The following is a 21,295-nucleotide window of genomic DNA, read 5'->3' on the forward strand; positions in this document are numbered from 1 at the left end:
GCCAATCCCAAGAGATTAGGTAGCAATTCTATAACCATAGAATCCAACTGAAAGACGTTGTCCTTGGCTAGAATTAGATCAGGGGTAAAACCTTTATTGTGTGTTGGGGCATTACATGACTGGGTAAGATTGAGGTCTGAAAGGAAGGCGTGGAAGGAGTAGAAGGTGTTCGTTATGGGGTCTCTAGTGCCGTTACAGTGACTATTAAAATCCCCAAGGAAGAACTGGTTGGTGTTTTGGTCAGCATTAGAGGACATGGTCTCCATTATTTGTTCAATGAAAGATAGGTCATTTCCTGGGGGGTGGTAGATCATTTGGAGTTTGCATGGAGACTTGTCATTGTTCGATATTTCGAAACATATGTATTCAAATGATGGGAGTGGGGCAGATTGTGCAAGTTTCGTGGTGAATGTGGAGCGGTAAAAGCAAGCCCAGCGGTGGCCAAGCGAGAAATCGCAGCAGCCTGGGCTCAGGCCAAACCCCCTACCGTACGAAAGTGGCGACGGGGAGTGGATTGGTGCGCGGCCCAGGAGGAACCCCTCTTTGAGGCACATGGATGTCCTGAGAAATTTCATAAGGTATGGGGCAAATGGCTAAACCTACTGTTTATGTGCTTGATCTCTCTCCTATATCGTTATATTGCTTTTCAAATTGAGGGGCTTGCAGTGAAGGAAACGTACAGAGAAGGGTGGTGTCCAGTACTGACACTAAGAACTGGAGTCACTGGGAGGGCCGCAGGTGAGATTTGGGCTCGGTGACTGAAAACTCCAGGGCAAACAGCAGAGATGCTGCTGACTGCAGATGACTCAACACCACCTCTGGAGAACCAGCTTTATAAGGCCAGACGTACAGATCGGGGAATACTGGGATGTCTGGCCTTCTGAGGTGGGACAAGGCACCTAATTCAAGCCAAAAGGAAATACCGCAGATTACTAGTGCGTAGAACCCACCAGAAATCCCAATTATTTCTTGTGACCGCAGGATAGGAATGTGAAAGTACGCATCCTGCGGGTCAAGTAATACCCTCAAGTCCCCGAGTTCTAACACCAGCATTACTTGAGCTAGTATCAGCATTTTTCATTTTTAGGTCGAGCCTATAGCAGCGTGCATGCGCTGCAATAGGAAAACGACCTCTTGGAGCTCACCAGCACTTTGCGCACTAGAGCAAGCTCGTGCCCGAAGTCCTGACATTCCATTGGCCTTTGCATGAGTCTTTGTAAAAAGACAGCACGCAATTGGCCAAAGGCGTCTTTTTGTCCCACCTTTTTGTCCCAATGTTGACGCCCACAGCCTAATGCTTGCGGTTACCCGCACAGGCGGCATGTTTTGAATTATCGTGCCCAGACACGGGCGCAATGACTGAAAACAGATAGGCTGCTCGCTCTCGCGCGCGCGATTTGTGAGCACAGGGTTGGCCGCAGGGCTCTTCTGTGGTGCGTCCATGTTTCAGGGACGCCGAAAGCTTTAGAGGTGAGTATGGCTATGGGATCTTCTGTGCGCCCTGCACTACTGCCTGTCACTGAAGCACATCCCTTCCGGTCCTTTTCTGTCAAGCCCCTTCCCCTGTTCTCTTTCAGCTCTCCCTGCAATGCATGTCATTGCTGCAAAATCCCGCCCCCCTCCCCCCAGCCTGCCAGCCTCTCCTGTGCAGATCTCCCTCTCCCTGTCACCGCGGCGATCAGACATCTTCAAGTCAGCTTCTTGTTTGAGTATCTCACCCACTCTCGGCCTCTCATCGCTGCATACACCGCCCTGTGCGCAAACCTGTTACCTTGCATTTCTCGCCTATCGTGGACGCGGTCTATCGTCCCCTACTGGACACTCCCTGCCTGACATAACTCGCAGGCATCTTCCTCGTGAGACAATCTGCAGAGACGATATCTCGTCACCGGCCTTTTTCTTTGCACCCTCCATCCCTGTTATTCCTAGAGTCTGTCTCTTTCTTTACAGATCGCCTTCCGAAGAAGCCCCTCTCAGCCCCCCCTCACTTGTTTTTTCTTCTTCCACGGCCCCTCTCAGATTCTCCTCCCGTATAACTGCTACCAGGGACCATCTGAGCCCCCTCCCCCACCCCCTGGTTTGTCTACTTCCAGAGACACTGTCACCCTGTCAGACCCCCCATCCCCCCACCCCGGTATTTCTGCTTCCAGGAACCCCTTCAGACCCCCGGTTTGTCTGCTTCCGGAGACCCTGTCAGACCTCACCGTGCCTTGTGTTTTCGCGCACCCTCTTTACTAGTTCGTAAAGCCATCGGGCACCTGCATCGATAACTTGATGGCATGTCACAGCGTGTAGTGCCAACAGCACCCAGAAGGGCTCGCGGGAACTTGTGCGCTGGGGGGATGTAAGTAATTACATCTGTTATCTTGGCGCTACTCGGCGTGGGTCACTCCATCTGTGTGCAAGGCGTGAACCGCCTAGATTGGAATCTGTGCCTTGCCCGGTACACTCCGATTTCTGCCGCGGGGCTCAGCCCACCGAGCTGTCTTAAGCCGCTACTTCTCTCAGCAGCATGTTTTCGGGCGGCGTCTGGACCCCACAGATGAGATCCCCTCCTGTTTCATCCATTCATCATTATTAACGTCCCCTTGGCATTTTACTGCTCTTAGGCCCACGCAGGCGCATGACCAGGTCTCACCGGCACGAGGGGGGCAAATCCCGCGGTCTGAAGATCGCCGTCACCCGGGTCTCCTGCTGCACGTGTCGGTGTTGCTCTTTCTTTAAGGGATCCCTCTTTGATCGTTCACCTCCTGTTGCTTCAGTATCCCTATAGATTGATTTATCGTTATTTAACAATATTTAGGTATCCCGTGCCCGACATGGCAGGGTCGTCTACGGCCGTGGCCCCAAAAATGTGTTGCATTGTTTTGTTTGCGACTCCCCGAAGCTCTGATCCCGTCTTCTCCCTGTAACCAAATTGTGTGACCCTGGACACGTCCGTTTGTTGTCAGTTGCTCAGGCTGCTTTCCCTTTTAACAACAAGAATAACCAAGAAATGGGCTAACGCTAAGCTTCTGCACTGTCTCTATAAACAGGTATTTAACTATTGAGTCACATGTCAGTTCCACGCACAAAATAAGTGCCTGGGCTCTCGTCAGGAGACAGCTTGCACCAGCCCATTTATCTGGTTAGCGTCGTATAAAAAAGAACCAACTACTAACAATGAAAATGGGGGGGGGGCGTAATGGCCAGAGCTGCCGACTTTCGAACTGGGGAACATTGGCATAGCCAATAGGTCTCGCCTTTGGGAACTTATAAGTGTTTAGCCATGCAACAGTTGATACTGTTGTACGAATGATATTGTGCTGCATGACTAAATACTTATAAGGTCCCAAAAGCGAGACCTATTGGCTATGCCAATGCTTGTTCCTTTTTGAGGTCCAGGATCAGGAACAGACAGCTGACCTTTTTGGGCACCAGAAGGTAACAAGTGTAACATCCTTGGCCCTTTTCCTGTTCTGACACTAACTTCACTGCACCTTTCAGTAGGAGTACTTCCACTTCCTGTAACAGTATGTCCAGGTGGTCTGTAGAGGGGGAAGAGGGGATAGGGACACCCGACCTTCCACAGACTTCAAGTGAGTATGGGGGAGTATATTAGGATTATATGGTTACTGGATCTGTGGCTGATATTGCAATCACTGATGAAAGAAAGATCCTCTCGGAAAACCTTGAAAACACAGACACTGGCAATACTCGCTTGAGGGACGAGACAGAAGTTAACCAAGGGAGTGCGTCAGAGCCTTGTTGGCCTTAAAATGCTCGAATGCAGATTAAGTATTATCACCAAAAAGAAATGCTATGTCCAAAGGCAGGTCCAAGAGATTTGGCTGCACATCTGCTGAAAAGGTAGATGTTTGGGGCCAAACATGCCTTCGAATGGAGATAGAGGGGTCCATCGCCCGGGCCACTGAATCAGCTGTGTCCAGTCCTGATTAAATGATGTGCTGGGAGGAATTTTGGCTGTCATGAATTACCTTCTTAAAACGTTCCCTCAAGTCCTCCGGAACATGAGACAGCACTATCAGTGCCATTTCCCATAAGGCACGGTTATAAAGTGCTAGGAAGCAGTTGGCATTTAGTGACTTTAGGGCCATGCTCCCTGCAGGGGAGGTCTTTTTGCTCCAGGCTTCTAGACCCTTCGATTACCTGTCAGAGGGTGCTGTCAGAAAAGCTCTTTCTGATTGACCTGTGGAGCAGGAAGCCTGTATGACCAGACTCTGGCAGAGGATGGGCTATGGAACACATTGGCAGAGGACAGCTTCTCCCACACTGCCAAGACAGGCTTCAAAATGGCATCATTGAAAGGGAGGAGAGGTGCTGCAATACGAACAGATGGCAGGAGGACAACAGAAACCAAGACCAACACTTCAGCAGCTCTATGTATAACTTTATGAAGGGGACTTACTCAGGCATTGGCAAATCAGTGGAGAAATCCATAGCAAGCTCTGGAGATGGGTCCATAATGCTGGCAGAAGAAAGACCTTGAAATTCCCGAGTCTCATTTCAAGCATACCCATAAGGGTACAGGTTCAGAGGATCTTAGTCTGTTCCAAAAATATCAGTGTCAATTCCTTTACACGTCTTCTTCAAGAAATTGGGCATCCATACATGATCTGTTTTGCAGAACGGTGTCAGGCTGTGGCGCCGAAAGTGGAGGTGGTGGTGGAAAAGGCAGAAGTGGCAGCAGCACGGTCGACGTGCCGAGGGCTCAAGCGCCATATATCATAGGGACAAGTCAAAGTAATGTTGTGCCAGCACTGGATTTGTTGGATCAGTATTTGAGCCAAAGGCATAAACATTTGGTATCAGTATGGAGCTGTTGGTCCTGAAGGGGAGCCAAGCGGCATCAATGCTCTTGACAAAATCGAGTGCACAGAGTTGAGAAATGCTGCTGGGTCTGAACCTGGTGCCGGGAACTTGAGAAAGGCTGGTGCCAGTACCGAAATCTCTGACAGTGAAGGCCGCAGTGCCAACAGATCCAGGAAAGTCTGAGGTCAATCAGGGGCTGGGTACAGTGGAGTCATTGGATCAGGGCCATTCAGAGAAAGGGAACCACTTGGGTAAAGTAGAATAACTCCGACTTCGAGGACATAAGTCTTGTGGGAGAAGGAGAGCAATGAGGCAACCTACCTTTGCAGTGTTTCTTGCTCTTATCGTGGTTTATCTTTTTGCCTCCTAAAGATGAAGATGTGGACCTGGAGCGATGTCTTGAGCGTTTTTGATGCCAATGGTCGTCCTTGGCCTTGGTCATAAAGATCTTTGCATGAGAGTCCATTATGGACATGTGTATCTCAAAACCCCTACAGGTTTAAACACGGATTAGTTAGGAGGGGACATGGTACTGCACTTTCTTAAAATAAAATTGTGCGGAAACTCCTCAAAATGAGCATAGCTCCGGATCCGCATCTAAGGAGTGGACAAAAGGGAACTGACGTCGTTGCACCGGGCGGACGCTATATGGCTTCAATGACATTACCGGATGCCACTTTGAGCATTAATACAAACCCAGTGCTCCCTCTACCAGTGACATGAGAGCGTTGAAGTTTCCAGTTCCAGTATGACAACTGGGATGGTTCTAAAGCTGAGGAATCTGCGGGCAGAAGTATCCATAGGAAACCGAGAGAAATGAAAAAATGGTAAGAAACCTAAGAAGGTGAAAAGGTCTCTGGAAGACAACAACTGGAAGACAACAACTGGAAAAATGCCCAAGAACGCATTGGACTCCTCAAAAAAGAGGAAGGAAAAAAACATGTAGCTGTGCTAGAAGGGCCACAAACAGGAGGCACTGAAAAGTAGCCTCCAAAATGCTGAAACAAATCCCTGGAAACACAAGAAATTCAAACAAGGTCACAGAAATGCAAGAAACAGAAAACCGATCGTAGACACTAAGCCCCTTGGAACCGAAGGAACTGAAAGTAGGCCCCAGTAACCCAAGGAACTGAAAGTAAGGCCTTGGGGATTCAGACTACGAAAGAACTGAAAACACTTCTAAGGAATCAGATAAACAGAAAGAAACCCCACGAAACCAAAATCCCATAACTAGGCCACACAAAACCTCAAACAATGTCTTAGAAACGGGCTCCATTTCTTAATTTTTGAACTATGCACACCTACAGAGTTATATTTATGCTCCAAATGCCGCCTCCTAAAACGGATCCCAGCATCTGGAACAAAACCAGTTGGGATCAAAATATCCACTTTGAGTTTTAATATTCCTGCAGTCAATAAATACGACTGCCAATTGTCTTAGATCTACTTCCACACTGGTAACGTCACTGGCTGACGTGTGCCTACAAAAGGCCGACAGGGCAGAGGAAGAAATAAGCCTCGTGTAACTAACTTTGATCCTATCCTGCAGGCCTCCTGGGGGCACTGGCCTGCCATACAGCACTCTCCCATACCCTTGCAAGTCATTCTGCCTGCCTCGGAAGGCAATAATTGAACATGTTACTTACTGTTATCGCCAACAGCAACGCAATGGCCGAGGTCAGAAGAGATTAGCCAGGGGCGGGTCGACTTTGGGCACATGCAGAGTGCTGATAGCAGTGGTCGGGGAATACAGGCCACGCGGGGGCACTCACCCCGAGGATTAGTCATCGCATCACAACTACAACTTACGTCATCACTCTCGGTCGAGCTTGAGGCGTCTGCTGGGGTCGAGCCCTCCCTGTCCTCATTCTTCTGTTTCTTGTTACATTCCTGAAAAGAAGAAAGATTTTATATGAAGGTCTTGCACGTCGAACATAATTCAACAAATCGTCATAAGTTAAACGGCATTTAACAAGAAGGACATTGTTGCATTTAGGGGTTTCAGAGGCAGGGAGGTAAAGGTACAGAATAGAGATAGATCATTAATACAGGTGCAAGTTAAGTATGGACTCTCCCACCAGCAGCTACTGTGTGGCCCACTTAGTGCTACATTTATACTGTACCTCCAAATGACAGAGACTCGCACTACTTGACAAGACGCTGTCCACGTGAGACAACATTCCACACCAGACATGGGCAGAAGACAGGATACCGCGGACGTGTTCTGATGATGTGTCAGTGGGGGATGGGGCTTGCCTGACAGAGGGTGGGTGGGGTGGGGTGGGGGGAAACCACGGATGGGCCAGCTTCGAATATTCTCTTAAGTCTTAAGGGTCAACAGAGGCGGACTGGTCAAAGAGTAAAGTCCGACAATTCCGTCCACGCCATTGTCACTCGACATCTAGTCAGTGAGTAGAGGAATAGCGGAGGTGATCACGTTGACTGAGCTTGCATTAAATGCACCACTTAGCACTACTGGTTTCCTCATTATTAATGTATGATTTTGGCCAAGACCTTTTGATTTCACTAAAATTAATAAAATACTGACTTTTAAGGGCTATGAGGAAACCTTCTGTAGTCATTGGTCTAGTGTGCGGTCTTTCACATTTTGCTTCCGCCCGCTTCAGCCATGGGCTAACCTCACTGTGAATGATGGCATTCTGCCCCGTCACAGCCACACAAAAAGTAGTTCCCTTGAGTGACTGGGACTAGTATAACAGTGAGTGCTTTTCGAGACCAAAAAAGTATTTTCTCTTTTAGCCAATGTTTACATAGATTAAGGCACTACAGCTTCACCAACATAAATGTTTTGAAGAAAACATGACAAGACAAAAGCAATGGCAAAGCCAAAAAGCTGGAAGCCAACACCAGACCTACTGGCTTTGTCAATGCTTGTTAGAGCTGACTGTTTTTTTATTTTGCTTATATTATATGTACAATCTATTTACTAATACAGCTTTCAGTCAGCCCTCTTCATTCATCGGTCGTTTATTATCTTCACTGTGAGCGACAGCATTCTGCCCTTTCACAGGATGCACATCTACACACCACGTAGTTCCCTTTAGTGCCAAGAACTGACTGGAGTGGCTACGGGCGCTGAGGGGTGGAGCCGGCGCTGCAGGCAAGATGGCTGGTCATTCACGGCTCTCCTCTGATGATGCAGTAAATTCCTCTGATGCCACTGACAGGTTGGGGGCAGTCACTCTGCTTCTGATGCTTCACTTGGGGCTCCCTGCACATGGCTCAGCAGCTACCGCTCTTCATGGTCACACACACTCTACAAGGCAATGGCCCTCCCTGTGGCATACAGTGCCCCAAGGTGACTGTCCTTGCTCTTCAAGGTGACCCCCTTTAGAATAAGGGGTTGACAACTTTTTGTTAGCACATGGGTGAAGAGTCTGATCAGTGCCATAGCAACAATACATTCATGACAGCCCCCCAAAATGGAATTGCTGAATTTTTAATACAAGGGCGTATGGCCCCATCGGTGTAACAACAGTCATCTCATGCCTCGCTCCAGCGATCTACTCGCCAGGATCCCCCACTGGGCCTGTTTGCCTCCAGGCATCCTCTTACACCTCCACATGCCTTTCCAATGCCCAGCGTTACCAATATGAAACCCACAGGCCTGTACTGTACCACTCACAGGCACTCATACGTGTGCTGCACATAACTACACCTAACATTTTGCAGGCCAAAGGTGGGTTATGCACACAGCAGCGGAATTTAACATGAGCGGCCCAGTAGAGTCCACTCAATTGACACAGGTAAAAAGGCCTCTTCACACTACTGATCGTCATTACTAAAACACGGTATGCTGTAAATCTGTGCACGAGCTACTTAACTCCTGGTAAGAGCAGTAGCCTGTTACCATGGTGAGGTAGAGCTTTGGGCTTCCTTCCCAGTCCAACAAGACCACAATCTGTGAGTTTGGCCTAGGCCATGATGAACACGCATAATGCATGTTTGCCCATACCAAAATTCAGCACACTTGTCCCTAAATTTAGTGCTACCAAAGACCATGACCGGAGTCTTATTATAATTCATCTGGAGTTCCTCAAGTCATGCATATTTGGTTATGCACATTCACTGGTGCTAAGGGCAATCGCTACTGCCATGGTCGACATGCCTCAATGGGACCTTTTCTGGATATTGGGCAAGATGTTCTTAGTATTTATTTAGTTCAATAATTTGATTAGGAGAATCTTTGAGAACGTTTGGGCTGGTAGTGATAACATGAGTGGGATCCTACAACCACTTAGGTTACTTGGATTGCCCAGTTTCAAACAGGAATTAGTAACATCCCTCAAGAACATGTTAATCCTCAAGAACTGTAGTAAAACAGAGGTATCAAAACTGTCGCCTACCATTCGGGTGCATGCTACAGTATGCTGCTGGCAAGTCTGTAGTAGTTTGCATGCCAGTCAGATCACTTGCACATCAGAGAATCTGCTATCCATAAGGGGTAATTAAGATTATTTCAGTAAATAAGGTAAGCCCTTTATGGGCAAACAGAGATGGACGAGGCTTTACATCACCACTCAAAGGGGCTGTAACATGACTGGCCCAATCAGCCAATTATCCTTGCTTTATTACAAACCTAATTCAAATTAAAAAAATCTACTTCTTACTGGCCTCTAGAATTGTTGGGGTTGGGAGAAGAAACAGCTCTCAGCATCATCTCCCAGCTTTTGATATGAATCACCCCTTGTTAAGTCTAATTACATCTTTCAAATTCGGTTTTTCCTACTTCGAAAATAATATGTCCTGCTCTGGGTAAAGATAATTTAAAAATGATGGTGAGAGCACTTCAACATTCTACTATAGAGCATTATTCCTAGTCCTCAGGCAAATACCTCCCGTACTATTTTGCTTCAGCACCTTATATCACCAAGTACCTGAAAAAATAGTTTTTTGTTTTAAAGCTTGCACGCTAGATGAAGCATTCTAGACATTAGCATATGTGGACTACTCCTTTGTTATTTTAAATCTTTACATATAAAGAATATTTCATCATCACTGGTACTTTTAATCTCCAAGGCCTTAGTTGCTGATGGAAGGGTACTGCGAATGAACAACTGAGGAAAACGCCACAAAATTGCCGCAATGCTTAACATGAGCGAGCATAGTCAATTAAAGAGGCACCATAACTAGCCGCTTGTGCAGTGTATGCTGGTCTATATGGTCTGGTACTTACCCATGTCCCCTACTCTAACTACTGACCCTGTGGTTATGGATGACATTTCCCTCCCCTCCAGTGTAACACTTGTGAGACCACACAGATAGTTTTACTTTTTGGATTAGGGGGGAGTAACCCCCCCCCCCCCCGGCCGCATTTATTAACATTTAACAAAACAAATTAAAACATTATATACAGAAACTTTACGCAGAAAGTACAGATACATTTTGATAGTCAGATATTCCACGGCTAACCTTAACACAGTCTAATACACAAGACACTCCTGCCGTAAATCTATCAATACATGTTATTTACTTTCTGCGTGTCCCATCTAGAGCCTACGGCAAAGTCAATGACTGGCAGCTCCCCCGGTCCCCGTGAACTAATAAGGTTGCGCAGGGGGTTACAGCTCATCGGATGGATACTTTCCCCCGGGCCCCCCCTACGCCCTGTGCCTTACACTCCATTACGTGGGGGCTGCAGACTTCTGCATAGTGGCGCCTTAATGCGCATGCACGTGCGGGGGTGGCCCCAGGCCCACTGGGAAGGATGACTCCCCCGGCCCCCGCACCCCGACAGCCTACCTACCAGCTGTCACTACCCCCTGGAGTTATATGGTGCTGACCGTTGAGGACCGAAGACTATGCTTACCAATCATGACCTTACCGCCTGACCAGAGACACTCTAAATACGATAATATCTAATTGAAAGAGAAATTCGAAGTTGTGCTTTATTTATACATTACTACAGAAACGCTGATACCATTGCTTTTGTTCCCTGCCAATACTTTGGAAAAAAGGGGGCAAAATAATCAGACAATACCCAAAACCGGAAAACCAAACCTTCAAACAATACCTGCCTTAGGGGATGGTGGGTGGGCAAAAGAAAGAAAGGTTATTGGCCCGCAGTCAGCCCGGGGACCCTATCTATGGGGAGCAAGAACAAGAGACTGTTCTGCTCCCCACTATCTCTTTTTAAAGGGGGCGCCCAGGCCGACCGGCTGAGACCGGTCAGCCTGGACGCAAGCGGGACGTTGCTGCGCCGGAAGCACTGGAGGGCTTCCGGCGCACAAACCACCTATAACCCTATTGGTTGTTCCGGGGGAGGAGTGCCACGTCACTCACTGACGCGGCCTCCCCCCCCCCCCTTCTGGGAGGCCGGTGACTGGTGCGACCACCATAATGGCGGCGCGTCCTAGTCAGCCCGCGCCTTCTCCATTTCCACTGCGGGGTCCATTTAAGTGCCTTAAGTAACTGATATAGGAATTTTTTTTAGTAATAGGCAACCCCATTTACTGCTAACTCAAGTACAGATATCTGGCTCAGAAACGATCAACTATCACATCTAGAATGGAACTGCAGCAGGGACTATGGAACTGAAATCTCCAGTTCACAATACCAGTTTACCATGTGAACCCTAGAGTACGCAAGTTCCAATTTTTCAGCCACAAAGTAAACGCTTACTTTCCCTTGCCTAAAATATGGATCTATGACAGTGAAGCAGTTACTGGGAAGAGGTAGCCTAAGAGCAAGAGTGTAATGTGTTACACGGACAACTGCCACCTTATAACTGAAGTTCCTTAAGCCAAAACAGATTGCTAGCCCCTTCGTTGAAAAACAACATGCACTAGCAACAGCTGGAATACTAGAAACTTCCCACAATCTGGGGCATCCACCGGTTCTAACGCCAAGCTCGCACGAAAAAAACTTTGCTTGGAAACTCACGGAAAAGATCAATGACGTCTGAAAAATCGTATTTTCAGTCAGAAATATTCTCCGAGACTGATGACAAGTTGCTTGTCACGCTATCTTTGCTATTAACTGGGAGGTGGTGTTGCACACTAGGTATTGCTCAACAGCTGGAGCCCTACAAGGAGATTAGTCTTTCTGGTATCAATTTATAGTGCGGCCCGTACAATTTGAGAGCTTGCTTAGTACCTGCGAGATTAAAAAAATAAATGGATAACCTGGAAACGAATTCAATATGGCTGTGGTCGCATCCCTGCAGCACCGTCCACCGACATGTTTACTCAGGTGTATGTTTAATTTTAAACCGTCACACGAAAGCCTTCTATTAAACAGGGAACAGAAGCAGTTCCCAGTCCGCGCCAGGTGGCAGGGAAAACCACAAGGGGAACATAGGAACGAACCAAGAAGCACGAGAATGACTGATATAAAGAGCACTTTATTCAAACATCTCTAGGCACTTTAGGGTTGAATGTTTCATCTTCTAAAATAAGTTGAAAGGAGACAATATATACAAATCCACAGCGTGCACTCTGTCACCTCATGAATGGTTATCAGTTCTATATGTTATCAATTTACAACGCCCAGTACCATAGGCCCAAATAGATTCAGAGACCAGAACCAGCATTCGAAAGAGCTGGAAAAAGAGGTGCAGTTAGAAGAACTGCAGAGCCTTGAAAGACTGTCTGAGGCTATGGAGAGACCCACGAGAAGAGGGCACCCCAGAGGCATTAAGCAGTAGCAGCAAACCTCGGACTGACTCGAAATCTGCACCTTCTATTTACAATAAGCAATAGACTCTGACCATTAACTTGAGGCTATGACGCAGTTCACCCTTGTTCATGAAAAATACAAGAGGTATCTCACACAGAGATACAAGACAATATGACACGAAACATTTACCACTAATTGGACACTAGGGTACTTCACTATAGCATCCCCCAATTATCCACATCGAAAACTGTGAAATCACACAGAAGAAAATAGTCTGGTTCATCACATACCGACATTATTTATCATGTAGTGTTTTGAGATAGCCCTAAATAATGAACAACTTAAAAGTTTAAAGACCAGTTTTTCATTCACGACTGATAGAAATGGGGTCTTTTGTTAGTAGAGGTGAGCAACATAAGTAGGAACCCTCAATCCTAGCCAGGGTAAGTGTAGTACACCTTAAGTTTACCTGTGCTCACTCTTTGGTAGCTTGGCACAAAGCAGTCAAGCTAAACTGAAGTGGTAATGTGTAATGTATTTGCTCTCCCACACACAGTAACAGTAAAAGCTCCAGTAACACAGTGAAAACACCACAAAAGTACTCCACACCAGTTTAAAAATAAAAAGGCAATATTGATCTGAGTAAAACAGGACCAAAACGACAAAAATCAAAAATACCAATGTCAAGATATGAATTTTCAAAGATTAAGTCAAAATGCACTACTTGGAAGTCTGTAGGTCCAGCTGGGGCTATCTGGTCGTGCTTGACCGGGACAAATCCAAAAGTTCAGTCCAATCGTGATGGAGAGTGGGCCTGGTACAGGAATCACGCAGACCCCCTTACAGTACCTTGGATGCGTCGGAAATCAAAGACGATGAGTGACGCAGAGAAGGTGAGGCATCGCAGAGGTAGGTGATGAGATGGCTCATTAAGGCGGTGCAATGTCGTTGAAGCTTTACCACTCCAGGACGAGGCATTGCACAGAGGAGTTGATGCGTCGGTTGCAGGTGTAAGGCATCGGTTCCTGAAGGCGGCACGGCATCAATGATATATCGATGTCAACAGCGCGATGTGCCGATTTCACAGCTCTGAAGTCGAATTGCTGGACCACAAGGCAATGCATCGGAGTAGAGACAGTGCACCATGGAAGTCGGTAGCAAGTTGTTGAAACTCACGCAGCAGTGGTTCTTCGGAGGCACTGTGGCAAAGTCAGGGCTGCGTTGTAAATAGCTGTGTTGTGCACTCCGAGAGCTGGGACCAACGCTTTGGTGCAGGCAGTGGCAATGCATTGATTTAGCTGGGATGTGCCAGTTCTAAATGGACGTATTGGAGTCGATGCGTTGGGTTTTTGGTTGCAGCACCAAATGCACCTCCAAGGGCCCAGGGCTGGGTTTGGCACCACTTTGCAGGCCAGGTCTCACAGCAGAGGAGCCCAGTTGCTGGTAGCATGATGTAGGTGAAGTCTTTGATAGCCCTGGGACTTCCAACAGGAGGCAAGCTCAACTCAAGCGCTTGGAGAAACTTTAGTAAGCAGGATGCAGAGAGCAAATTCCAGTGCTCTCACTCACAGGCAAAAAGCAGCCGGCCAACCCAGCAAAACAACAGCAAAGTGCAAGTGCAGCAGGTGCAAGTGTCCACTCCTCCCACCACTCTAGCTCGGGAAGAGCCATCCACCTAGTGATGGACCATCAGCATATGCAGGGCACACCTCAGCTCCCTTTGTGTGTGACTGTCTAAAGTGAATACACAAAGCTCAACAGTCATCCAACCCTGACGTGCTTTCTAGTAACAGGCAGAGGCACAGAATGGTAAAAGTAAGAAAATGCCAACTTTCTAAAAGTAGCATTTTTACCTGCAATTTAAAAAACTTCACCAAAAGATGCATTTTAAAATTGTGAGTACAGAGACACCAAACTCCAATTTTCCATCGGCTCCCAATTAGGAGATACACTTGTAAAGTGTTACAAGATAGCTCCAATGATCACCTATGGGAGAGATAGGCCTTGCTGAAGTGAAAAACGAATTTGGCAGTTTTTCACTACCAGGATATGTAAAACTAAAAAGTACATGTCCTACCTTTTAAATACATTGCACCCTGCTCATGGGACTACGTAGTTCCTACCTTAGGGGTGCCTTACTTGTAGTCAAAGGGAAATTTTGGGCCTGGCAAGTAGGTGAACTTGCAAGATTGACATGGCAGTTTAAAACTGCCCACACAAGCTCTGCAGTGGCATGCCTGCAACAGGTTTGAAGGGCTACTCAAGGGGGTGGCACAATCAGTACTGCAGCCCCACTAGTAGCATTTGATTTACAGGCCCGGGACACCTGTAGTGCAATGTACTAGGGACTTACTAGTAAATTAAATATGCCAATCATGGATAAACCAAATGCTATTACATTTTAAGCACAGAGCACATGCAATATAGCACTGATCAGCAGTGGTAAAGTGCCCAGAGTCCTAAAACCAACAAAAACGAATTTAAGCACACGGTCAAAAATAGTAGGTCAGAAGCAAAAATAGTAGGTCAGAAGCAAAAAAGGCAGGGGAAAACCATGCCAAAAGATGCCAGGTCTAACGTTAGGTTCGTTGACTACTACAGGATGACCTGCCATACGGGCAATGTTTGCAACTCCAGGAGTAAGTGTTTTAAGGTAGATGAATTGGGAGCCAATGCTGTCAAAATTACAACAGAGTGGTTAGCAGAATAAAGGGTTTCCAGGGCTAAGAAAAGGACACTGAATAACGATTGGAGGTCCTGTGGCAAGAGAAAAAGAGGATAGGCCAACTTCTATCCCTAAACGTAACCCACTGTTGAACTAGATTAAGCTCATTAACCACAAGAACTTAGTGATGGTGTATGCTGTGGATATCCGCATCTTTAAAAAAAATCTTTGCATTCAAAACCGGCACCATCATCATTCACAACTGGATGGTCCACTCTGACCAAATATGATGTACTGTTAGAGCCCCAACTCAAACGATTTTATGGGGCTTACCACCAGCAAATGAATGTTTTCGGTGTGGATTATGTGACATAAGACAGTGTCGGTTAACTGAAACAGAGCTGAGTGTCAAAACAACTTTGGACCCAACAAACATACCAATGGTAACACAAAGGTCTGGTCATTTATATGAGCATCTGACTACATATGGGCATGACATTATGCAGTCAGAACAAGCATTTTGGTGCAATCATAGACTGAATAATTTAAAATGGACAGTTTTGATACATTACACTGACTAGGATATCAAAACCTTATGTCTAAATGAAGATAAGTGAATATAATGCCTTCGGTGCCACACTGATGAACTGAACAAAATGTTAATGAGCAAGTGATTTCAACCTACCACTGACATTTCTTACCATCTTTGATGGGTTCCCGTCGCTCACCAAAATATTATCAACAGGGACCATAAGATTACATCAGTAGGCTCAGCTCCATGAATTTGTTTTCAACCCCTAAACTTCGTAATCCTAATAGCAGTGGTTGGTAAACAATAGTAGGAGTCATGCTTTTCATACTACCAAACTTGAGTTTGGCTGACATCCAGAAACGCTTACAACAAAAAGTACTTTGGTCCAACCAACATGGATAAGCCACCTCACAATAGGAGAGCGAACATGAAACTAAACAAAGCCCCCTTTCTTAGTGTCCCAATATTGGTAGCATCGATACTGGTGGGTCTTAGATACTTCAATAAATGGAGGCTCGTCCACTCGGACTTATATCGCACCTGCTCTCTATTAAGAAGCATCAGAATTGACCCTGTAGAGATTAATCTGCAGTGAGGAACCAGATTACTGCCCTTACTGGAGGGGACACTTTTGAGCTAAACCGAACTTCAACTGCTTTCAATAAACATAATTGTTACGGAGCTGTATTTTCTAAATGCTAGGTAATTGATACTTTATTGGAGAAAGAAAAGAAAAAAGCAATCTGTATGACTGGGCAGTATGAGTTAGCGTTGAGGGTGAGAAGATCCTTTCAAATCCATACCACCAGATGTCTGGGTCTATCAAAAAATGCACAGGTCTAATTTAGACATGGTCTTATGTACAGTAACTAGAGACATGAAGGTATTCTTGAAAAAAAGAAAAGGGTATTTGCAGTGAAAGATAAGCACACCAATGTGTCTGGGAACTAACAATCTCTAAACTGAGACAATACTTTTCTCATTTAAGTTTGCATGCCTTTGCATGACTGACGTTTCCATTCGTTTGCATTTCTTTCATTAAATCTCTCTCGTAGTATGACAGCTAAAAAGATGCAGACATCTCTGTTTGCTATTTAAACAACTGTAATTTCTATTCCAGGAAACGTCTGTACCTTTAAAAATTGAACAGAACAGAAACCGGTGAAGAAACAAACACACCTGGGTGGTGAGAAGCTATGAACGGTCTAAGCACTATTAAGTAATACTTTTGGGGAACGCAGAGCTCAGAAGTAGTTGCAGGATCTGAAGGGACCCGCAGACGGAAGTGAGATTGGAAATGATGTGGGGGTTGTCAAGGGGCAGTATTTCTATCTTACATGCACTGAGGTTCATGTTTCTGGTGCTTAATCAATTCACCCACTGTTCCAGGCTTTCTGATACTGTGGCAAACTGCTCTTCTAGGTCACTGACAAGTAGATAATTCTATGTGTTGTTGAAACAGAAATCCAACTCAAGACAGGGGTCTTTCAATAAATCCATGAGGTACTCAGAAACATGTTGAAGAAAGGGTGGGCATGCCTTACTGAACTTAAAGCAGCAGTAAAATAATCTAAATAAAACTGTAGTTTTACCTTCTGTATGATCACCTCTATATACAACAAAAAAAACAGAACTTGAAGTCTGTATCTGAGATATTGGCCGCCAATACAAATCTCACAGAAGGGTGAGGGGTGACCGTGTCAATGTCCTGCTGCTAAACACAAGGTTTCCTGCATCCTTCCGGACCCAGAATACAGTGACACGCCTCTGCTAATGCTGTTTTGTGCAATAATTAAGATGAAGCCCTGATTGACAGCGAGCCAGAGCCAGTAGAGATTCCCTATCAAATAACCCCTGCAACTAGTATCACTCTGATTAACCTAGAAACATTTAAGGACTCTGGCAATGGAGACATCGAGTAGTCTGGTAGTGTAGGCAGGATCCATTGAGGACTTCTCTAGGAGTGGAGAAAAGAAGCTTTTTTTGTTTTTTCTTAGCTTAGATGGCACCGCATTATCCCAGCTCAGAGAGCAATTAACGCAGGAGTGTCCTCTCACCGCAGCTGCTGGAGGAGATTTCCACTGGCAGGTAGTTGCAAAGGCATCTAAAACGCATCTCCAAACTCCAGAGTAAGGAGATTAGAATACAACGTGGCAATGGACGCTCTCTTTAGTAAGAGATGGATCAAGGTCAAATGTGTTTTTAGCAGGACAGGAGTTTTAACGCCGCTAATTTTGAACAGAAACAAGGAGTTAAACATGTATGTACATTCCTGGGTCTGGGTAACCTCAAGAGCCGCTTAGGTTGGAATCAAACATTTCTGAATTATGTTTAGTACTTTTCAGAGCTAAAGTGAAACAAAATTAATAATGTGAGTACGTTTTAGGTTCTTAAGTTTTTATTTTTTTATTCTGTGATTGGTTTTCCATGTTGGTAAATCCTGCCCGCTTGGTCCTTGCCACCTGAGCCCTAGGTACATACAACTGTCTGTTAAACTGGGACGTTCTAGAATAACCCAAACAGTAATTTGATGTTCAACTTTCTGTATTGCATTAAGACAACAAGCTTTCAAACCACTTTTATCAGGGATTTCATCCTGAGAAGAGATCCTGTAAAGGCCAGCTTTAAAAGATCAAAATGTTGCATTTTTAATGTGTTGTGCTGAATATAGCGTGATTATGGCACATTTGCCTCCCAACTTATAAGGTTAATCATTCCAAATCTGAAGAGAGGGAAGAACATTTTCATGGTGTTCCATCTTTATCTCAACAAGGCTATTAGGGAGGAAAGAGGAAGTAGAGACAAACCATTGCCAATTTGGAATATTTTCTTCCACAAAGTTTGCATCTAAGTTACAGGCGACAAAAACGCAGTGTTTTCTGGGTTGGGGTATATTTTTCAATATTCTGCCTCTTCCTTGTGTCTTGAGGCCAAGTGAAAGGCACGCTCATCCTCCAGCAATACAAAACCATATTTTGAGTTGTGCACAGTACACTCCAGTCTCCAAAGGGAGGGACACCGTGGTATTTTATTCACCTAGAGTCTAGAAGCTCTGACAGGCTCTAATTAAAGGATATGTGGTTCAGTAGACGAGTATGTGATATCGGCATTTGTAGGTCATCTTGTTCAACAAGTCCATCGTGGCCTGTGAATTCATATAGGGTGTGGGTGAACTAGCCGTACAAAATACTGTGTTAAATGTGTTCATTTTGCTGAATACCAAAATAATTATTGCAATCATAAAACAAACCAGTCTCTAGAAACGCCTAGCAACATGCTGGATATAAACACTGCATTTTGAATCGGAATACGGCCGACAATGCAGTAACAACTCCTTTGACCTTGCCATGAGAAACACTGTCAACCATGTATGGGCTAATGGGCTAGCTGGAAACTGTAGAACTTGGAGACACGTTTTTTAAATTATGGTCTTGCCATTTGGAAAAAACATGCGTCCCCTTGGGTAAACGTCTTCTGAACGCACAAGTTACTTACTTGTGTAACGATATATCTGTAAGAGACATTAGTTAGTGATAGATTCCTTACCTTAGAATATCCCCAGGCTTCAGACTGGATCCGGAAAGTTTTCATCAGCAGAACACCTGCGCGTCAGTAGGCGTCGTCGTACGGCTCCGCGAACGTCGCTGGCGTCGTAGCCACTGAGATGACGTTGTCGTAGTTACTTAGACGCGCCCACGCGTGCTGACATCAGTTCTGTACACAACTTTTCCGCGCCAGGAGTGCAGAGCCATGCCAGAGACCAACTACTGGTGCAACAGAACTAGGGCCCTGAAAGGGATGACCTGAACCTTAGAGAACAGTTAGCAGAACGGGGAGGATGGGCGGGCGGTAAGGAATCCATCACTAACTAATGTCTCTTACAGATATATTGTTACACAAGTAAGTAACTTGAGCATCTGAAAGAGACACGTTAGTGATAGATTCCTTACCTTAGAATACATACCCAAGCAATACCAACCCCGGAGGAGGGTCTGCGAAATGAAATTACACCAGAAAGTCACAGAGAACCGACCGGCCAAAGAAGCCGCCTCTCCGGACTCGACTATCAAGGCAATAGTGCTTAGTGAAAGTATGCAGCGAGGCCCACGTAGCTGCCTGACATATCTTGCAGAGGGCCACGCGTCCTAATGCTGTAGTAGCTGCTGTCGCCCTGGTAGAATGGGCGCATAGCCCAACCGGAGGTTCCCTTTTAACCAGAGAGTAACAGGCTTTAATGCACAAGACAACCCATCGGGAGATAGTTCGCTTGTGAACAGCCCTGCCTTTCTTGGCACCCACGTAGCCAACAAAGAGCTGGTCATCCACCCAGAACTGCTGTGTGCTGTTGAGATCGAATTACAGCGCACGTTTTGGGTCCAGACGGTGGAGCCTCTACTCTTCTCTTCTCTTGAAGGGTGCGGAGGCAGAAAGAAAGTGGGCAGAGTGACAGTTTGCCCGAGATGAAAGGAAGGGACTACTTTTGGTAGAAAGGAGGGACGTGGTCGAAGCACGACCTTGTCCGGATGTATCGCCAGGAAAGGAGGTTTACAGGAAAGAGCTTGGAGCTCACTCACTCGCCGAGCGGAGGTGATGGCCACCAGGAAGACAGTTTTCAAAGTTAATAGCCACAAAGGACAGTTATGCAGAGGCTCAAAGGGAGCGCACATCAAGTATGTGAGAACCAGGTTCAAGTCCCATTGAGGCATCAAAAAAGGAATAGGAGGGAAAAGGTGAGTAATACCTTTGAGAAATCTATTGACAATCAGGGACTTGAAAAGAGAGGGATGATCAGGCAGCCTAAGAAAGGCTGAAAGAGCAGAAAGGTAGCCCTTGATAGAGTCCAGAGCCTAGCACTGCTGGGCCAAAAAGAGAAGGAACAACAGGACCTCAGAAAGAGGGGCAGCAAGAGGATCTACAGCTTTCGCTGTGCACCATGCCACAATTTTTTTCCACCGACAGGCATATACCGTTTTAGTGGAGGGACGCCTGGCTGCCAGATTCACATTACAGACTTCAGGAGACAAGTCAAATGGAATCAGCTGTTGTCGCTCAATCTCCACGGAAGGAGGTGGAGGTTGGAATGGTTCGGGTGGAGGACCGTCCCCTGTTGCTGCGACAGGAGATCCTCCCAAAGAGGCAGCAGGATCGGGGGATCCACGCTCATACTGAGTAGCTCGGGATACCAAACTTTTCGAGCCCAGTCCTGTGCCACAAGAATGACTTGGGCCCGGTCACGTCTGATCTTCTTCAGCACTCTGGGCAGAAGCGGTATAGGCGGAAAGGCGTACAATAGACCGCAATTCCACTCGCAACGAAAAGCGCCTCCGAGCGAGTGCTGCCTTGGAAACTCCAACGCGCATAACTGCTGACATTGCGCATTCTCTTCGGTGGCGAATAGATCTAACCAATGTTCTCCCCACTGCTGAAAGAGACCTTGCGCCACCTCTGAGTGCAGACGCCATTCGTGATCCAACATGCACCTGCGGCTGAGTTTGTCCGCCCTGGCGTTCAGGGTACCTGCCAAGTGTTGAACCACCAAGGAAATGCCTTGACGTTCCAGCCATGTCCAGAGGCGTAGAGCCTCCTGACATAGGGTCCACGACCCCACCCCGCCCTGTTTGTTGCAATACCACATGGCGGTGGTGTTG

At 46.3% G+C, this 21,295-nt stretch overlaps 1 protein-coding gene across 6 annotated transcripts in view; it reads right to left on the reverse strand.

Moving 5' to 3' along the window:
- NARF (nuclear prelamin A recognition factor) overlaps positions 1-21,295 on the reverse strand; it is a 331,765-nt gene that overhangs the window by 163,328 nt on the left and 147,142 nt on the right. For all 6 annotated transcript variants that reach the window (XM_085616853.1, XM_085616850.1, XM_085616852.1 and 3 more), the window contains one exon: positions 6,622-6,702. In XM_085616853.1, coding sequence (XP_085472979.1) covers positions 6,622-6,702 — 81 coding nt within the window. The remainder of the gene's footprint in view (positions 1-6,621; positions 6,703-21,295) is intronic.

The sequence above is a fragment of the Triturus cristatus genome, chromosome 7 (assembly GCF_964204655.1).
Source record: "Triturus cristatus chromosome 7, aTriCri1.1, whole genome shotgun sequence".
NCBI lineage: Eukaryota > Metazoa > Chordata > Amphibia > Caudata > Salamandridae > Triturus > Triturus cristatus.